Source organism: Pollachius pollachius, assembly GCF_949987615.1.
Source record: "Pollachius pollachius genome assembly, chromosome: 6".
NCBI classification, from domain to species: Eukaryota; Metazoa; Chordata; class Actinopteri; order Gadiformes; family Gadidae; genus Pollachius; species Pollachius pollachius.
In genome coordinates this window covers 12,850,988-12,872,083 of record NC_136939.1, presented here as the reverse complement: position 1 = coordinate 12,872,083, position 21,096 = coordinate 12,850,988, and the positions used below count along the sequence as shown (strand labels likewise).

The following is a 21,096-nucleotide window of genomic DNA, read 5'->3' as shown; positions in this document are numbered from 1 at the left end:
TCCCATTGAAACGAATGGCGCGGTGATTCGGTCTTCAAAACGAGAGCTGGTAAATTGTGAAAAATGAATTAAACTTTAATCAGACAATGCGGTTATATGCTATAGACCCTAGAGCAGGGGTTCTCAAAGTTTTGACAGCTGAGGGCCAATTTAGGACCCAGAATTTGACTGAGGGCCGCCAAAGGAAAAAAAAATTGGCGGGAAACGCCGTCAGCATCCAAGTGGTAAAAAAAAACATTGCACCGTGGACCTCTGGGAGTGAGGCCAAGTGAAATAAAATAAATATGTACAATGCATAACGTTAGCTCTCTGGCTCAAAGCTGAGCGGACTAGAATACCTCCCGTTGCCAAGTTGTAGCTAAGGTCCGTCCTATTTACTGGGGGAGTGAACAACGTTTCCGTTGCAAAAGAACCTTATGGGAAGGTAATGATTGTTCCAGGTATTAGTCAAACCCTCAGGCGTTACCAGGGAAACAAAGTTATGGCTTGTGAAAAACTTTATATTTGAATGGGAAAAAATGTTAACGGTCCAAATGTTAAAAATCAATTTTGACCCTCGGGAACGAATAATCGAATAATCAAATATTCTGACCCATCCCTAATGCACACAAACACACACACACGCACACGCACGCACGCATGCACGCACACACACACACACACACACACACACACACACACACACACACACACACAGGCAGCTACTTAAGAACATCCAGTCACACACTCACCATACATAAGTACATACACTCTTGTGCACTAATTTACCCACATGTTTACAAAGCTGATGAAAGTGGTCTTCAATGAAAGGAGTAGGTTCATTATGCTGTTTTCTTAAGGATGACATGAAACAGCAATCAGAGCACACAGTGCTTCTGTAATGAGACACATTTAAATAAGATATTTATGGCCTTCAAGACATAACAGATTGCTATGATGTGATCCTGGAGGAATTGCTTGGCCATAGATTACCTACTTTTTAAGTAGACAAGGTCCCAGTAATGTTAAGGATATTAGGTTTTGGAGGTTACTCACTCAAGGTTTTCTGAACTACAGGAAGTACAAGGTGATTAACTTTTGGCATACCAAAACATGTGCAAAATTGATTTTAGATTTGGCATAATTTATGTTCGCAGCCAAAGACGTGTGACCAAAGAATCACACGGTAAGGTTCTGAAACTGGACTGTACAATGTTTGCATCTGTGCAGCGAGCAGGTACTTGAAGCCGTGTGTGGCTACTGCAGTGCTACAGACCTAGTGCTAGGTCTAACATTATGCCAGGAGTTGGAAGCTGGCAATTCACCGGCTCGTCTGAAAACCAAACCATACGCCTGGGACTTTGTTTCACCTGGAGAGAATGAAAAAACTGTGCTTCTTGGCCACTGGTGAGAAACAAAATATCAACCCGGTGTTATCGATTATTACTTGTAACAAAATTAGGATTCCCCCTTTTAGAATAAATTCCTGTATTGTAGGGAGGAGATGTAAAGCTTGAAACATATTCATTTGGTTCATTGAGCATTATGAAAGGAATATTTTTGTTTTTCTAGGCTGCTTGTCAGTTAAAGCAAGCACATATACCACTTTGGAATCTTGGTTAGACTCTTTAACTTTTGAAGCCCTTTGAAATTATGTATGACATTTTATAGACTAAATGATTAATCCCAAAAAATTATTGTTGGATACATCGACCAACCTTTAGTTGAAACCCTACTTACACTACACTGAGCATTAGCAGCAATGAGAATGATTAAGAATGATGATGGGCACTGCTCCAAAGAGTTATGATTTATTATTGTCTATCATGTATAACCTAAATAGAAATGGAAACAGCCAAAAATAACTGTATTAAGACTTTATTTTAACAAGTGAGAGTGAAAAAACAGAAAGGAATCCCTATTTTTTGTCTCTGCGCCTATTTAATTTGTTTGTGCTTCTACTTTTTTGGACGGTTCCCCTTAACATTTCTACTTAGGCGCACAAGAAGTCAGCATGGAGCCCTGGCCGACTATCTAGCCTAGTGCCACGCAAAGTGTCATGATTAATAAATGAATGCATGGCAAATTTGATTTACAAATTTGGACACAAGACTCGGAACTGCACCGCCCTTCACCTCCCCCCCCCCAGTGCCGCCGGTCCACCTGGACAGAACCATCATCACATATTCATCAAGCAACTGCCACTCTACGGACAGAAACAGTCAACATGGCCCCCGCCTCCCTCTCTCCCCATCCGTTCGTTGCTATTTCCACTACTCCTCAAGGCATAATTCATCGTTTGTTTCGTTTCTCAGAAATACATTTGTTGGGAAAATGTACGGTTCATGATGGAGGCATTTGTCAGAACAATTCTCTGCTCCATGTGGGGAACCGCCTTGGTTGGCTGCTACGTCGACCTTTCATCATCGTGTTTTGTGTCGCTGTATTGCAACAACTAGCCACAGTATTGATAGCCACGGGTGGCGCTGCGTTGTTTTAGCCTTCCAAGGTTACCAAGGCAATAAGCCCGAATGAACACATTTTCCAAACCATTTTCTTTGTGGCAGACATAGAGACAAAAGTAATTACAAACCGTGATTAATGAAACGTATATGGATTATATATATTTAATCTGGCTTCTATTGTTTGACAACCTCCGTAAAGGATACGAGGTCTCTCTCTGACAAAATGAACAAATGAAAAATTGTTTAGCTCGAAGTTTTCACATTTCAACTCCCCCCTAAGCTGCAGTTTATGGACTCTCATTCAGTCTCAATGGAAGAAGGAATAAATGAAAATAAAAAGGGTGGGTTGGGGAGGCAGGAGGTAGAAGAATGAATCTGCCAGGAGTAATGCATCTCTTAATAGCATTTTCTGCTTTATTAGTCATACTTAACAGCTTTGAGGAGCTATGAGAGGATACAAAAGGGCCCCTATTGTTTTCTACGATCAAATAATATCGTCTGACATTTTAATTATTCATATGGAGAGTGGCCCATGTTTTTTTCTTCTTTTTTTCCTGAAGGAGGCGGAGTTGGAGGAGGAGGACAGGGTTATACAAACAAAACACACACAAGCCCCACAGCTCGAGGCGATTTGTATGGACTGATTTGGTCGACGCTAATTACCATTGTATTAATGACCCCCTACAACCCCCTGTCCTTCACCCTCACACAAACTGCGCTCACATTCAAACAGGTAACTTCCCTAGCAATTTGGAGGGCAATCGGGACCATGTTTACATGGTCATCTTTTTTCATTAATCACTCAATTGGTAGCCTAGTTATTTGCATTGATTTATTACTACAAATTGTGAAAAGAGGTTGTTTTTGTAACACATGGGTATTGGCATGAGTATGAATCATAATACAGACTTGATATGAGAAGGTCAAAACAGGAGATTCAGCAAGTAAACACCAATTTGTTTATTTGCTATGCTTTATTTCAAAGCACTTTGCACATATATTTGAGATGCAGGCTATTATGGATGAGTTGGAGTTAGACATCTTTTTCAAGGATGTCTGCTCAAGCAGATATTAGGGATTGAACCCAGAACCTTTCAGTTCAAAACACCTGCACTTTAAACAGTCCATACCAGGGTTTTCCAAACCTTTTGGGGGCACCACTTCAACATTTCAAAAGTGTTCAAGGCCCACAGCCCATTTCAAATACAGTATTTCAGAACCCAACCATAAACCAATTATTAACAGCGGCCGTACAAAATGGTTACTTATATACCAAAAACCAACAAACATTACAGTCATAATGCATTCAGTCAGAAAAATAACATTAACATTGTTTTTACAACAAATAAAACAAAAATGTTTTTGTTCAATCGTTTGGCTGACAACTTGCAGTATCCATGTGGACCACTAGGGGGGATACAGATTGGAATCATAGCACTAGACTAGAGTAGTGTGCCTGGGCCCATGGTCCCTACACTAGAGAACTCTCCCAACCAATGTCATTGATTCCTCCATCAAGACACTCATTCAAACCAATGATTGACGATGGGCTTGACCCTCACTCACGTTGGATGTCGACGGTGACCGTGGTGTCCTTCCCGTTGGGCGCGGCCTTGTTGGAGGCCCGGCAGGTGATCTGCTGTCCTGACTCGATGTTGCTGGGAGACAGGTAGAGGGTGCTCACCGTGCTCTCTCTCCTGCCGTCGCGCAACAGCGTCTGAGAACGGAAGGAAGGCCGGTAATTACACCAGCACGCAAACTGGCAGACTTTCATGCATTATTTATAATCCAGTGTGTTTTATTTGGTCTGAACAGAGGCAGACCCGCAGCCCAAGGTAGTATGGTAATGGTCTCGCTTGACTCGGAAAGTCGTGAAATGGATAGATGAACACCTAATGAGCATCTATATCAGATTTGTTTGTAAATCATTTAAAACATGTACGTACGCACGTGTTTGTGTGTTCCATAAAGCCTAATTGAACCAGGGAATTGTTTGATGTGTGCTGTCTACTGAGTTTATCGTCAGGGATACTATCTTAACCAAGCCGTGGATCATTTATTAATTTCCGAAATGAGGAAAAAAGTCAGTAAAATAGTTTCTCGGTGATAAAGTATCATTCTCCGCCTCTGTGTGTAGCTCAACTATCTTTCCATCCTCTCCATCTGCACTGTCTCAGGGGGGGCTTAGAAAAGGGGCAGAGGCCAACGCTGAGCGTGAAACATACGGGTAGAGAAAAATCTGTCTCTACACTGTCCTATCATCCTTTTATGAGAGACCTCTTCCAAGGGAGCCTGTTTGGTTTCAGTTATTGCTGCTATTGGTCTTTGTGATGGAAAAATACATATGTTGTAGCTTTTTGTCATATAGGTTTTGTTTTCCATTCTGTGTATGGTCTTGCCACCCTGCTCTTCTCCAGTGTCGTCTAAAATGTTAACCTTTGTGCTTTGTGTGATGTATATGTTATGTATATAACATGTATATGTTTGGGCCTGTTTTCTTGACCCCTGGGGAGCGTCGAGAAGCAAAAGCTTCCATCTGATAAGGCACGACCACGACCCCCTTTATGACATCTTGAGGAGCTTCAATCAATCCTTTGGTTAACAAAAGGCTTTTGGTTTATTGGGGGAACGCTGCCCTCAGAAACCCGACAAAAGTGTATAAGAGCTCCTGCATTTAGCCATGCAGTGGACTTCTCCTTGCAAACCTTTAGAGACGCAGGGCGAACCCCCCCATCTGAGGGCTCAGATTATTGTATTGTATGCCTATTCTATTGTTTGTTGATGCATGTTGTGATGTATCGTTGTTTGTACTATTATTACAAATATATCTGACCATAATTGTCCGCAGGTATTGTGTTCTTTTTGCGTTTGGAAATCTCATTTGTCTTAGACGCAATATCTGGTAAAGGAATTGCCACGACATCTTTTATAAACTATTTTGATCCATTCCTCAATTCACTTGAACACTCTTGAGACCGTGAATTAATCAGAAGCGGGCATAGCGGTGTGGTATTGTGTGTGGTTTTTAAGTATACAAAGTAGGTCCAGTGGTGGATTATAGTGGAGACCAACTGAAAAAGGTTTGGGAAGCCATTTGAGAACTCTATTAGTCGCCATGGAGAAAAGAGAGAGGAGTGGGGACTCTTTTGACGCTCATTGTAAGCAACTGGCACCAGAGTCCAATTACAGGCCAACAAAGAGATAGCAAAATTGGAAAATTACCATGTTCCATTTAAAAACTTTGGATGGGAAATATTCAAAATGCTCCCCACTCAACCCACTATATCAACTTTAATGCGTTCATTCTGTGCACATTGAACTCCATCCCAGTTTCACAACTGCCGTTGACGTATGTTCACTTAGTCAAGATGGGTTGACTTGGCTTCCCAATTTGCCAGACGTGACTTTTCTTCTACGGCAAACACATTTGTTCCACAATTATCATTCATCAATTAGAATGCCTATCAAACAAGGATCAGTTTTGTTTGGTGGACAAATTGCCAGTGCAAAATAAACTTGATGGTTCAAAGTAAGAAGCCATTAAGCAAACTTTAATCAAAAATGGCATGCTGCAAGATGTTTGTGTGTTTGTGTGTGTGTGTGTGTGTGTGTGTGTGTATGTGTGTGCCGTGTGTATTTAGATATCTGCAGTAGCTTTAAGGCAAATGTGGATGGGAGAACAGCGAAAACGCAGTAAACGTCTGTTCCATATGTTGTGACAGATGCTCAAGCGGCAAAATCTCAACCAAATGCCTGGCGGTTTTTACACTGTGGAGGCGTTTTTTTTTCCTCTTTCTCTGTTTTGCAAACTCTGCCTTATGCTTTGCTCCCTCCGATTAATCACAATATTTCAATCAGAAGTTGCCTGAAAACAACTTTCTCTTTGCATGTGAACATTTATGTTAAAACCCACTTTATTTTTTCACAAATATGTCTGAGGAACACATGCAAACACCCACTTCTGTTTGAAGGATCCTTTCCAATTAATACCGCTGGAATACGAACCGAAACGACTAAAACAGAACTCTTGTCCAAACACAGACATATGTGTTTACAGAGTACCAACCACATAATATATTCAGGATATATTAGACTTTATCTCTTTCACCCACTACATATTAATACCAACAGACAACTAGAAGTAAACACAGATTAAAACACTCACTCAACCTCACCTGCCACGCGTTATCCGCGTGGCAGGTGAGGTTGAGGTGGTCGCCTGCCCGCAGGCTCACCACCGGGGAGCCCACGATCACCGGGTCATCGGGGGGAACTGCAGGGAAGGGAAAGGAGAGGAGGGTGGGGTTGAGTTTGCGACTGCTTGCTCAGTGGAGAGGTAGAAGTACACTCACACACTTGGTTTGTACGATTCCTTCCAATTAACAATGTTGGAATACAAACTGAAACTACCAAAACAGTACTCTTGTCAAAACACCGACATATGTGTCATACCAGCCACAAGATATAATAGACTATATCGCTCACTCCGCCCCCCACCACTACATATTAATTATAACATCTAGAAAAAGAGGTTTCATCATCTCTACATGACATGGCATGCGGTAACGACACAAAAATATTGTTATATTATTATTATTTCTAAATTGAAGACCTATCTTTCATTTCAGCTATGAATCAACACCGGAGTGTCATGTGGGGAGTTGTGTGGCCCCAGTGGAAACTTCTGAATTACTGATCCAATATAATTTGGAAGATCAATGGGTGACAAATTGGTGGTCTCCACTTTTCACAAAATGATGAAAAATGATGAGGCTATATACGAAACCCATTGGTTCAAGCCATTGGTAATAAAACATTTTCAGGCATGAGAATTAATTCCAAACATTTAACTTTAGAAAGATAAAAACTCTTTATTTTGGAGAATGATCATAAAGCTCCCAAGGATTTGAAACTGACCCGTCTTCAATGAGAGGGGGTCATCAAAGCAATGACAGTAACAGCCTGCCGCAATGAAGCAATTATCCATGGCACGGTGTCTCGGGCCTACTGGGAATCCTGTTATGATCGCGTCTGCACCTCCTGACTAAATCTCACCCCCCACTTGGGCTGAATCAGCTCTCGTGGGAAAGGGGCATTAGGAAGCCTTCCTCTGGGCATCGATGTTCTGCTGCAGCCTCTCCCATTGCCGCATATCTCTTTTTCCTCCAACCCCCATGAAAAAGATTGCAAAGCTCACCCCACCCCCTTGAAGTGAGGAAGGACGGATGCAGAGACAGACGGGTTGGGCTCATTCAACGATAATGTGTGCACCTTTCCAAAAATCCAAACAACAATGTCATAGAGGATAGTTAAAATATGTATATACAGTATATAAAACTTTTTCACATGAGATAGCGAAACACGAGGAGCTCTACATCTAGATAGGCCGACAATGGCATTTTTATAAATGGAAATATATAATACTTCAGGGAGAGGTATACAAGACGGCCAGATGACCTGCCTGCTTCTTATCACCTCCTTGTCTGAGGGAAGATCCAGACGCAAACAGTCGTGGATCTCCCAGTGGCATTTCCCACGAGTGGAGTAGCTGCCCCAGAATGCATTCAGCAGGGAAATGATGCCTTCTCATATCACGTCCTCACAGCTTGGCAAAGCCTTTTCTGTCGAAGAGCCATCATCAGTTTTTTTTTTCTTTGTTGTGCTAACTTTGTTTGTGGCTCTTTAAAGCTGTGGGCAGACGAGGATGAATGGAAGGAGCCACAGACATCCAAGGACTGAGGAGTGGGAGGATGTGTGGAGTGTGATGCAATGAAGTGAAGGACAACAACAAAAAAGCCCTCGCTCTCTGCCTGCTATGGCTGCAGTAAAACAAACAGGAAAAAGTGCCATTAGTTTGGCTGTTGTGTCGGTTATTATATAGTTTTTTTCTTCTCCAATTTCAAAGAATTGATTTTTCCTGGTGATTTTCCTCCATCTAAAACTAAACTGGCCATTTTGGAGACCCTCATTTAAATTAGCCACTTGTGGGTCTTTGACTTTGCGGTGCCGGCCACCTAATTCCTTTCCCAGGCAATAGTGAGTTTGTGCCCACGTCCCTATGAGCCCCATCAGACCCTGGATGGGCAAACTAGTGTGGCCATCTAGGATAAAGATGATTGGTTTGGTTACAACAAGACCCCTCTTGCTGCAGGCCACCAATGCTAATGAAAGGGCCAGATCCTTGGTGATTTAAATTGATGTGTTTATTCCGTTTCCAGTAGGCATAAATAGTTAACACCAATTGATTTTTCCATTTCTTGTTGCTTCTTGTTCTTGTTCCTTTTCTTGTCTGACATCACAGACAGCAAAAATTCTAACCCAAAACCTAAGCATATGCCATGAAATTAGAATGTTTCTTTGAAAGGGGTGCGTTATTACATATTTACTATACAATCATTGGCAGATGCTTTTACAGTGAATTCTTGTACATGTCATTAAGGAGCAGGTAAAAGGTTAGGCATCTTGCTCAAGGATACCTAAAGGTAGGTTTGTGTACATTGAGGATCTAACTGGTACCAGTTGGTCGGGGGTCAATCATTGTAGTCAACATGTTATCCAGTGATGAACTGAAGCACCCAAAACACCCATATGTGCACAGACTAAGGTCCTTTGAAGGTTTAACAATAATCAATTCTTGTCTAAAATGTAAACAAATGTTCATATGACACTTGTAAAAATGTTGTGGGATTCAATTATTAAGTTTTAACATGATGCATTAAACATTCCTAATATAAGGCATTTTTCCTGGAGCTCTACTCCAGAGGGAACAGCACTCCTACAGGGAAGAGAAGGGATTTCTGGGGGGACAGACGAGTATATCAAGTATATCTGTTCATCTATCAAACGCATTCCCCCGATAAAGTATCAAACAGTGAACCGCTTCCCTTGCCATAATGATCAGAACCAGGACAGGAAACATCTGTTAAGACTGCAACGATCCTGCTGTTTGGGAAGACATGCGATTTGCTGCGCTTTTAAAACCCAACATTGTGCGTGTGTTTGCTTTTTAAAAGTGCAGTCACATCATGCTGGTTGTTTTGCATGAAGTTGAGTTTGATATTGGCTTCAAATTGTCTATAATTTATAAATTCACACTGCTACAGCTGTCTGTTTTCTGTAATGACCCAAATATTTATTGCACGTTTTGGTTCACATACTGACATTCAGGAAACATTGTTTGCTAAATAATTTGCTTACCAGATTAAATTGTATTCTTATATTTGTATTCATCAAGTGCATGTTGCCCCTTTGTTTTTCATAAACATGTAAACACGTAACATTTGTAGGATGAACTAGAAGTAATTGACTGGAAGTTATTGAGTCAATGTCATTCAATTGGAATCAGCCAACATTCATATTATAGACATACTGTATATGGTTGGGAATAAGTGTACACAACAGCACTAGGGGAGAGGGAGAGCAGGGGGTGGACTAAAGGAGGTCAGTGTGACTCAAATCATTAATAAAATAACTATAAAAGTAGGAGGACATCCCCCATGTCACCCCGCTCAATACCCACAGGCACTGCAGTATTCATTTGATCGGATTGTACAAAACGAGAAACACCATCTCTATGTGTAGCTTCTCTAATTTCATATTGAGCTCATCATGTTATGCTATGGATTAAAGTTGCAGGCTATGGGGATTGGGTTTGATTTTATTACCAACTGATTCATGCGTTGGTATTTTTATATACATTATATACAGATACTATATTACAGGCTAGCATTGTCAACGGTAAACGCCTGTGTCCTGCGAGTGCATCTGTGTTGACTCATTGTTAGAGACCCACTTGTGGTGGTATTGCCGTGTGGATGGCTGCTTCAAGTGGACAGAGATAGATGGACTCCTGCACTCCACTCTCTGATTAGTGTTTGTCAACACGTCAATTGATTGTTCCCTCGACACCGTCGCTACTTCTTCATCGTCTTCTTCTTGGATTCGGCGGGGCTGTCAGTGCCCTCCCCCGCTGGAGACTAAAGGGGTGGGAATGCACCGTCGGGAATGACCCTTGCTCGAGTCTACACCCACTCCATCTGAAGGAACATTGTACGAGCCTTAGGGGCCCGGTCTCTACTGAGTAGTAAGCTCAAAGGTTGTTGTTTGTTTTTAGAACTTGCATGAGACGTCTTGTCTTTAATCATGTTTTGCTGCTTTAATTTCACCCTGTCTCCTTAAAAAAAATATATTGGGTGTCAGCAAATTCTTTCTCCATAGAACGACGGTACCTGTATATTAATAAGGGTAGCACCGAATGACATGTTAATTATTGAACAGAAACCATGCGGCCGGGTCAAGAGCATTGCTTATTTTCTTTCTCTATACGATGCACAATTTGTTACACAAATAAAGTTCATTTCAACCCGGGGCAATTTGCATGCTCTATAGTTTTCTATTACAGTAAAATAATTAGTTGTCTGCTTGGCCTAATGGTGGGTAATAAAGCCCATTGACGTTTTGCAGACTTTGCGGAACGCAGCTTGGCTTTATTATGGCTAGACTGAAACCTAGCAGTAATTAACCAAGCTCTACTAATCACACTCACTGTTGTGTAGTAAACTGGCACAGCACATATGAGTAAAATAAAGGCAGTGGGCAAAAACTTGCTCATTGGCAAAAACGTCTCCCTTCTTGTTCTTAATTATAAATTCAAAGTGCCCTTTTTGAACGGCCCTAAAACTGAGGCTTTGAGGACTGGCAGGACCCTTGTAAAGGTGGAATAAAGTTGTTGTAGAGGGGGTGGAATTATTTTTTTCTGCCTGCCAAGAAACAAAGAGGTTTCCTCCATGTACATGGTAGCGGGAATTGTCCATCATTGGTAGGTGTTTTTTTTTTGGGGGGGGGGGGGGGGGGGGTTGGCATGGGACATAAGCTTGGACTCAGAGACATTTTGGCAGGGGAGTCAGACCCTCCTAACCCCTATATTTGACTGTGTTTCTGCGGTGTTCAAGGGGCTCACCTTGGAGTACATGGCTCCGCTCAGGACCAGGCCGTTGCGGATCCAGATGATGGAGGCGGCGGGCTTGGCGTTATCCGCGTGGCAGGTGAGGTTGAGGTGGTCGCCTGCCCGCAGGCTCACCACCGGGGAGCCCACGATCACCGGGTCATCGGGGGGAACTGCAGGGAAGGGAAAGGAGAGGAGGGTGGGGTTGAGTTTGCGACTGCTTGCTCAGTGGAGAGGTAGAAGTACACATTGGTTCTGCATGATGCGGTTTTGATAAGCTGTGCGAGAAAAAAAGGTTGTGGTAGTATTTTTCAAATTGGGATGCAATTGGAGCGTGTGCTCAAATGTGAAACCTTTACTGTTTTAATCAGCTGCCTATCAATGTCTGTGTAATTTTTCCTTCTAGCACACCAACACTTTTGGACCCCGAATCATAATAATGTCACACACCCACTGAAATACCCAACCCTAGGTGGGAATATTTAAAATATTTTTTTGTTCTCCTTAACATAACTTTGTCCGAAAGAACACAACTTTTTAACTTTAACATTCTTGATATTCTCTAAAGTCTATAGTCCGAGAGATAACTACTTCAGAAAATAAAGTCTGTGGCTGTTGGTGGTTGGATGTGAGCAGGGAAACAAAGTGTGACCGAACCGGTTAAGAAGTGACATCCACTTGAGCTAGAGATACACCTCATTAAATCAGCACAAAAAAATAGACATGGAAAGGCTCTCCTTTTGGACTAGGGACGGTGTCCGCGCTACCTGTGAACATGATCGAAAAGGTGTTTCTTACTATATAGGTGTTTTTTTATCAGTCATCTTGACTTTCCTCCCATCATTATAATTACCAATATCACCATTTCTCAAGGGTTTTTGGGAGTCTTTTCTCTCTGGGGGGGGACAAGCCTTGGACATAAATAGAACAAGTGTTATACTTGAGTGAAAAATCCTTGATGTTGATCACAATCCAACTGAAAATCTGAAGGATGTCAGGATTTCACATTTCCAGTCTTGCGCATGCAGATTATCTGTGTCTTTTTTTGTTCAAAACAATGCATAATGCTACAGCCGCAGTTAAGAGGAGCATTGAGAAGATGGAAAAAAAGACAGACGGATGGATGGATAGAGATAGGATAGGCTTATAGATAGGACAGACACACAGACAGACAAACAGACAGATAGCGCGATAGCTAGGTAGATATAGGGTTAGCGATAGATAGTATAGATATATAGATAGGAAATATAGACAGACAGACATACAGGTAGATAGACAGATATACCGACAGACAGACTGACAGCGATACAGATTGATCGATTTTGCTGTAGTTTAATCCACTCATAGAGTGGTTGCAATAGTGTGTTTTTAAAAAAGCAGTGTCCCAACCTGATATTGTAAGAAATATCTATTGTCAAAAATACATATTTATTTATATGTTCAAGAACATAGAGTTTGTGTGTGTGTGTGTGTGTGTGGGTGAACGAATGTGTGTGTGTGTGTGTGTGTGAATGCTTGTGTATTCCAACAACAACGGCTCACAGAGTCATTCTGGGAAAAGCCGAACAAAAGCATGCTGTAGTCTACGATGGAGCACGTAACGGTCAATGTTCTATATCGCCGTGCCCTTAGAAACATTAGTCATCCCCACAGTGACACTGATAGGTCACATTGTGAAGAAGAGTGCAGTGCAAACCCCTTCCTATTCATGACCAACGGATGAGTGGCAGTGTGAAAGGCAAGATGCCTCAGCCCCTAATTCAAAGTCAGAAATACAGGCAGAAAGTTACAAGCTAGCCTCGCCAATTTGGTGAGGTCCCTGCTTTAGCTGAAACAGAAAAATGCAGTGTTCTTTTTCTGTCTTTTTGATTCCTTTCCTCACTTGTTTATGGGTATGTCACACGGGTTCTTCCGAAACTAACAGCTCCATGTGATAAGAGAATATAAAGCTTGCAAACACTTACAAGGGGAGTAATGCCAGGGGGTGAATTTATGCGTTTAAGAAGATAAATTGTGTTTCAATGCTATTTAAAAAATTATAAAAACAACACCTGGCGCTAAACGCCTGTTATCAAAGGTTTACTTCCCCTGGAATAAAAAGGAAATCAGTGGATTATTAGAAAATAAGACCACTATCATAGACAGTTTCTAAAGGCTAAATGCACTGACTACTATACATTATAATTCATCAAATTCCTTTCCTTGGCTTGAGCCTTGCATTTAGGGACATCTGTCCTTACAGCCCTCTAGGCTGAAACAGTACACCCCCAGTATCTCTACTGAACCAAAATCGATAAAAGTTTCAACAGATTCCTTCCACAGGTGAGCAATTACGTGGAGAGCGTGTGGAGGGAAGATGTTTGTGATGTAGACACCTGGCCTCTTTTCTTGTCCACCTCAGACACGGAGGAGGTCATTGGTGCACAGCCAGTGCAAGGGACAGATTAAACAGCAATAAGAATAATAAGCACACAACAACCGACCGAAAAGACAAGTTGGAATGACACGAGCGCTGGAAGCAGTTGTTGAGGTGGCTGCAAGGCACTGATTACATTCTTGTGCGAAAGTGGATCTAATCACACTGAATTTTATTCAAACTTGAGTGAATTATTGATTGAGCACTCAGCTCATTAGCTTGCAGATCTGGGGCAGGCCTAAATCAAACGCAACACGCAGCTGGCACATCCTTAGTGCTTGGAAGGAAGACAAGGAAGGGGGTGGGAGCTTTGGGGGGAAGAAAGGAGAAGTGAGGGCGGAGGGAGGGGCGGTACAGAGTTCAAGACCGTACTCGGCCTCTTTTTCCTCAGAGAACGTCGATGCTTGGTCGGCGCTAGGCGTTGTATCAAGGCCTCCAAAAGCCAAAGCTAAAGTGTAGAGCGCGTGCGGAAAGCGCATTCACTTTCATTTCATTGTAAATCAATCAGCACTTTCACGCCACAGGCGGCGCTGAAGCGCATTGCAGGGCACAGTCTTTTCCCCACACAGGGTCTATTTATTGCATCTTCGGATGGTATTTTTAATGCAGCTTTTGGTTCAGCTGATCAATTTAAATCGACTAGATGAGTGAGCATGCGCTGAACTGAATTTGCCTCCGGTGCGAAGACAAGGCAGAAAGGAAGTTCGGCTTCAGTTTGCGCTCTAAGCTCGTGCTTTGGTGTGTGGAGGACTCGAGGAGCCATTGGAGGACTCGCTATGTGCACTAGTTCCCCTCTACAACACAGCCTTTCGCACTCTGCTCACTCTGCTTGCTTGGAGGATATTTCCCATCCTCAACCAGCTTTTCCATTAGAACACAATCTTTCTATAGCTTTATCATTTTTGTGGTGATGCCCGCCTATTGCAGTACATTCGGCTCAGGAACCCAGACAATATTACAGAGCAGTAAAGTAAGCAATGTGGACCTTGGGACTCGTAACCCGGTACCTCCTGGCTGGAGGTTGAACGTCCTAAGCACTACATTATCATGTGTTGTGTGGAGGAAGCCACAGCGTAATATATTTCTAGTTCTGTTTCCAGCTAAATGTTTCCGAAAGGCTGAAATGCTAATTACTAACTTGTTTCTGATGACTGGGATTGTGGCCCGGTTTGCGCGGTTTCGTTGCCGAGCAACAAAACCCAGATAACAGTGCGTGTCAAGTGCTAACGTGGGGAGGGGGGAGAGGAGAAAGTTTTTTAGAGACAAACTGCAAATCGCAAGTCGTAATTGTGAGTGCAGGTGTACACCAGCTGCACCTGTATCTTACACACAGCCAGGCGTAGATGAAACGCGTTCCCGTTCCACCGTTAAAGCATTCTGTCTCTGTTGACGCCTTAACTTGTTCACCTTAAGCAAACAGACTTGTTTGTACAGGGACACTTTTGACACATTTCTTACTCCTCCATTTGTTTTCATGGGTGCACAATATCATAAGTATACATACAATCAGGGGTTAAAAAGCTCTCTTCCTAATGTGGCCTACTGGTGTTCAGGAGGTATGGAAGCAGCAGAGAGTTCATTAGAGCTCCCTCCCTTCAATCAGTCACTCAGCCTGACGGGAGCCACACCGGGAAGCTGCATTTAGTGACCATCTTCATTTCACACGATGGCAGGCTAGCAATCTAAACTACAAAAAGAAAAGACAGAGATCATAGAAACCTTCCCTTGCCTTTCATATCTCGCTTTCTCGCTCGCTGTCTTTTTCCTTCATCTGTCTCTCCGCCTCACTCCCCAATCCTCCCTAGGATAGCTGTGTGGTACCCCAGCTATACACAGACATCATTTTAGTGCTGTGTTGGAAGTCTTGCTAAATGTCCTATAGTGGTGTTGCACAGAGATGCTATGCACGGCCTCCACCAGATGTGTATGAGACTCATTAGAGGAACAGTTATTACCCAGAAGAGATGATCTACCCCCGACAAAGGGAAAATGCAATGCACTAAACAAAAGACAAGATCTTACAGAAGATTCCCAGGCAAGCACTTATGGTGTGATTAAGAGGCCCAGCTGACTCAAATCACTTGTGTTTTATGTCCTAAATTATGGGTGGACTGAGGAGGTTCCTGGTTAGAGGGTGCAACGGTAAATCGCCGCTAAATACTTTTTAGACTTTAAGCCGGGTGTGTTTCTATTTTCCAACCAACACAAACAGGATATGGAACATTGTTTTTGAAATATAGTATGAAGACTTATTATCTTCACTATCTATAGTTGTTTTGTGTTCACAGCTCACACAATTGTATTTAAATGTATCTATTTTTTGGTTCTGGTGTCTTCGAAGATGATCAGGAAATAACAATGTATATAGTAGCATATAGCAGTTCTTAAATTTTTTTAGCTAAAATTACAAACTAGCAGATTATAATTTTGCATTGTCGTATTACAATAATTGATATACATATGCTGAAATTATATTTTCCAGCATTCATTTATGTTCCTAAACATTTGTGACTGTAACATTTGTAACATTACAAACACTACAGTTGTTGTTGCGTTGGTCGGAATTGAAGTGTCAGTGTGACAACACTGTAATTGGTTTAATGTTCAGTATGTAAGCCTCATTGTTGGCCTACTTTTGGAATTGATTTGAGGTATTTATTTAATTTAAAGATTTGGTGTACTGCAGGAAAAATGCACCCCCATGTGATTAGCAATGGAAATGGAAACACATTTATCTGTGCCAGGTTACATAATAAAAGTTTATTCGGAGAGTAATTCAAGAAGTTTCAAAAGTTTCAGTATTCAAACAAAGTATGTGACAAATATGGCCTTGTTTAATAAAAACATGAGATTTAGATTTTGTCCAACTCAAATTGTGGGTTTTAAGGTTGGAATGGCTCTTGCTCATTATAAGAACAAAGACAGTGTCTGAAATGTAAATTGTGGCAAAAGAAGGGAGGTAGTCACTCTCACTGTGAGGAAAAATAGGTTAATAGGGACATGTTATGGAACACATTAAAAAGTAATTACACTCTGGGGCCTTGAATAGGTTCTGCAGAAGGTTTTCACCATAAAGGAAAAACTTTTCTAACAAAGACAGATGAGAAAAGTCTGCAACCAAACTATGAAAAGTTCAATTCAGTTTTTCTATCCTCTCTTCCTTATAAAGAATGGATTGCCCCCTAAAACTGTGGCTCACATTATCTCAAGTCTATTTTCTCAGGCATTTCGTTGGAACTCAATCAATGTTGCCCTGTATCACAGATGCCACTGCAAGGCAAACAGGCAAATAGTCATGCTCATCTTTCATAACAATCTTACATAAGATTTCACCAAACTACACTTTAAAAAAAATAGTTACCCAGGGGTCATCTCCTATTGTGTTTATCCTTTTATGAGACCATAAAAACATCATGAAAACATTAATTAATATCTCTTTCAGAAATCATAAATATATCAACTTTGTACATCAGAAAATATTAAAACAGAGATTACTCTTGCACTAATGATTATAGTTTAGAGCAGTAACCTTAGAAGGAGATCTATCTGGTTCACTTTCAGCTTGAATGGTGTAACGCTGTAAATAAACCATGCCCCACTCAATGTTTGTTTGCTGAGGGACCTTTTTTTTAGAATGCCACATGCTGCTTGTGAGAGAGAGGGTCGTTTTAAGAAGCGGTTTTCAGAAGTCACTCCAAGGATAGGAGGAGGCTGAGAACATACTTGCGTAACCCCAAATAAATAGCTCTGTGTAGGCAACACCACACCTAAGACCGATCACACCCAAGCACACACTGATCTCCATGTTATCTACTCCACTTAGTAATGTTAACAAGGACACCAGACAGAGGGTGTTGCCAGCTGCCATCCTATAATGGCATCCCTGAAAAAACCTAATGCCCTCTGACTCATTTCATAGGACTCACGTCCCGCCCCCAATCAGCGATGGTGTTTGACCGCTGTGACAGAAGGATAGCAAGGGGATGTGGATTCCCTGGCAAACCTGTCACTGGACTGAAAAACATTCCTAGTTACAGTCACTTGCTGTGTATTTCAAAGGAGAGCATCATGGCCTAATTGTTCCAAATTGGCAATTTAAAACAGATTGGTCAATAGATTCCTCATGAGGCCAGCTAATGACAAATTGCAACCTGCGTTCGAAGTGGTGAAGAACGTTCAAAAACTGATTGGAGGAGACTGGGAAAAAACATAGGATTTGACTGCTGTTTTCTCGAAATTAGTTTTATTTTAGTTAGTGAAAAGATTGCATTGATAACTATGTTGACAGTCATATAAACGATTTTGGGTTCACTGCCCCTTTAATAATCGTCGCGGGTTGTTGAGGGGTGAGCTATCACCATCGAACGCCCTTCAGCTCCTCTCCATCCCTGTGTGCTGAGAACGTCTCACTCGTTAGTTACAGAGTTTGAATTCAAAAGGCCCCTTTGGGCTCGCAGAAAAAAGACGCACACAACCCAATTCATTTTGAGAAGAGTAGATAATCGTCACGGAGATACAGAGGAACCAGGGGAGAGGTGGGACCTGTGTGGTATGGCTCTCTGATTGCATTGAGAACACCAGAGAGAATACAACGTAGGGAGGGAGGAAATGTTTTAATTTGCACAGTGCATTTAGCCTCAGTAATTAATGAGCTAAATTAGCAACAGGGAACTCAAAGTCTTTCACATTTTCACATCCTCAAATAAGCAATGGTTTCCACTCCGGTTGAAAGATTTTAGCCAACTTCATGAAACTTCTACCTTCCATTGTCGTTCCCCTGGTACACACTTTTTGTTTAAACTTATTTTTTTCCCCCTTTGATTCACTGCGAAACAGGATGTACCTTGCCCCTAGCAGCGTTGGAGATAAACGGGACAAGTCATTTCCCTGGCTGGGGCCCCAGGGCCCTCATCAGTCAACTGCTGCAGATACAAGAGGGAAACATTTCATCACACCTTTAATTGTTTTAATCAATGTTTAGAATGTGCTGAGTGAGATTCCCACAAGAGAACCCCATCCAAAAGGAAGTGGAAAAGAAACACGCTGTTATTAAAACCTACCCCTGTGAACAGATGACAGATTCCAAGCAATTAAGAAATTCTCATTCAGACACATCAGTTAGACGCTTTTCTTTGTTTAATTTGCTGGAATTTGATTGAGTCGTATTTACCAACGCTAACTTTATGACGGGGAGAATACTTGATACTTGCAAATTATTTTCGATAAAACCATCACACTTTGAATGGGTCTTGCTTTACACCGTTTTATAGCTGCAATTCAGAATCAATGGAGAGTTTTATGAAAATGGCTAGAAAGATGAACATAGGGAGATCCGCAAAGCCTCCTCCCTCCCCCGGCCGACCCCAAAACCCCAACGTCTGTGAACATGACACACGTCTTGTACACTCCATATGGTGCGTCATTAAGCCGTGACTGACATGTCTCATTAGAAAATCACACGATAAAACCGCCTGCAGAAACAATGCCTTTTGCATTGAAATGTAGTACTGTAAAATATGTTTATTTGTTTAGCTGTCAATTTATTTATTTTTCTATGATATTTTGGGGGGGATTTGGGGTCTTACTTCTACCATATTTCCGTTAAAAACCAAAATCTTCACATTCAAAAGAAAAATGACATAAACAGATCTAAATGACGCCTGTACTGATGCAACGGGAGCCAACAGTGCTTGTGATGTCAAGCAGGTCAGATGTATTTGTCACAGCTATTAGCGCGTCGAGATCCGACCACCCCCACCCAATCCAGACGCCCCCCTCACTCCTCATTGTGTCTGATTGATTGCACGAAACTCAGGTTGATATGAACCAAAGTGGAAGCTAATCCAGTGACAGTTTGAATGGCACGCAAGAAGGGAGGGGATGGGAAGGGAGAGGGGGGAGGGGTTGGGTAGCTATATGGTATATATATATTTAAGTATTTGTCAAAAATATTACAATTAAGACAGTAAGGTAATTTGACAGGTATTTGCATGTGACTCACTTGCCTTTTTTGTTTTTCTGCAAACAACACAAACTCCCAATCGTTATTGAAAGTAATTTTCTTCCTGAACGGCGATGGCAGCAATGAGTGCCATTACATGTTCTGATTTGTTACATCCTACAATTTAACACAACCCTGCCATTCAATGGCAGAGTGCAGAGACACTAAATCAACTCAAATGCTGAAATCAAATACCCTGAAATATATACATTTATATATATATATATACAACTTTAGGACCTCATATACTCCACATGTGCTATTCTAATGCTATGATGTGTAAACCCAATGCACACAGAATGTCCTAATGGGTTCACAACAGCACTCTTGGACAATACACACTACAATCACCACAGGGGCCCCCCCGCTATTTTGTTGGTCTGAGTTGAAGGACCACAGCGAGCACAATTACCCACTTGTCTGTCTGCGATGGCCACATAATAAAGCTATTCCCCATGTGGAGGTTAGTGCTAAGACGAAGCCTTGAGGCAGCTGGGTTTTAAAAAATAAATAAACGGTGGGAGGACAATCCTTGGCTCTCTCTATCAGGTGGTTCCTCGATGGACAAATTAAAACCATATTTCATTTTTATTATTATATTAATAATAAAGGAATAATAAAATAAGGGGAGGACAATCCTTGGCCCTCTCCTTCAGAATATTCATCCATTGACAGAGTAAAAAGCATATCATTTTTTGGTAGGTATAGCGGAAAAAAAGAATACAACTACCAATGGACAAAAATAACTCACTAAAACCCCACAAAAATTCAATTTGAGCTACTAAAATGTGTGCGAAACATCAGTTTCCAGGGTTAAGTGGGCTGGAAATTCTTGGAATTGTTTATTTCCTATAGTGTTCAGAACTTCAGATCCATAAATCATCCACGTGTAATGGAAGAGCATCTTTTTTGTTATGGTGATAACTTTGGTGAAATAGGGTTGTAAAAATGTATTTATAATGCAACGACACTATTACTTTGACGAAGGACATTAATATTAATTAATGTGATTAATTCAACGATTCTTTGCAACAGCTGGTGTTTACTTTAGTGCCTCTAAAAGGCTGTTGGAATAGCTCAAAAGACAATCTACTGGAAAAAAAAGTGTACCGTGTTGATCTGTTATAATATCAACATGTAGCGTTTAATAATTCAATGTTAGCCCAGCTAGCTAATATTTGGAATCATTTTGCTCTTTGTTAAGAGCTATTTTAAGGCCACGTGCGTAGGTAGCGAACTGGTGTCTGTTTGTATTCGTGTTCAAGAGAGACAGTGTTTAATATCGCTTGAT

At 41.5% G+C, this 21,096-nt stretch overlaps 1 protein-coding gene across 1 annotated transcript in view; it reads right to left on the bottom strand.

Moving 5' to 3' along the window:
* Positions 1–21,096, bottom strand: part of LOC307076448 (kin of IRRE-like protein 3) — a gene marked incomplete at both ends in the record, with an annotated part of 151,876 nt that overhangs the window by 36,088 nt on the left and 94,692 nt on the right. Inside the window, 2 exons of the mRNA XM_079737455.1 lie at positions 4,011–4,203; positions 6,620–6,717. Of these exons, the coding sequence (XP_079593581.1) occupies positions 4,011–4,203; positions 6,620–6,717 (291 nt within the window). The remainder of the gene's footprint in view (positions 1–4,010; positions 4,204–6,619; positions 6,718–21,096) is intronic.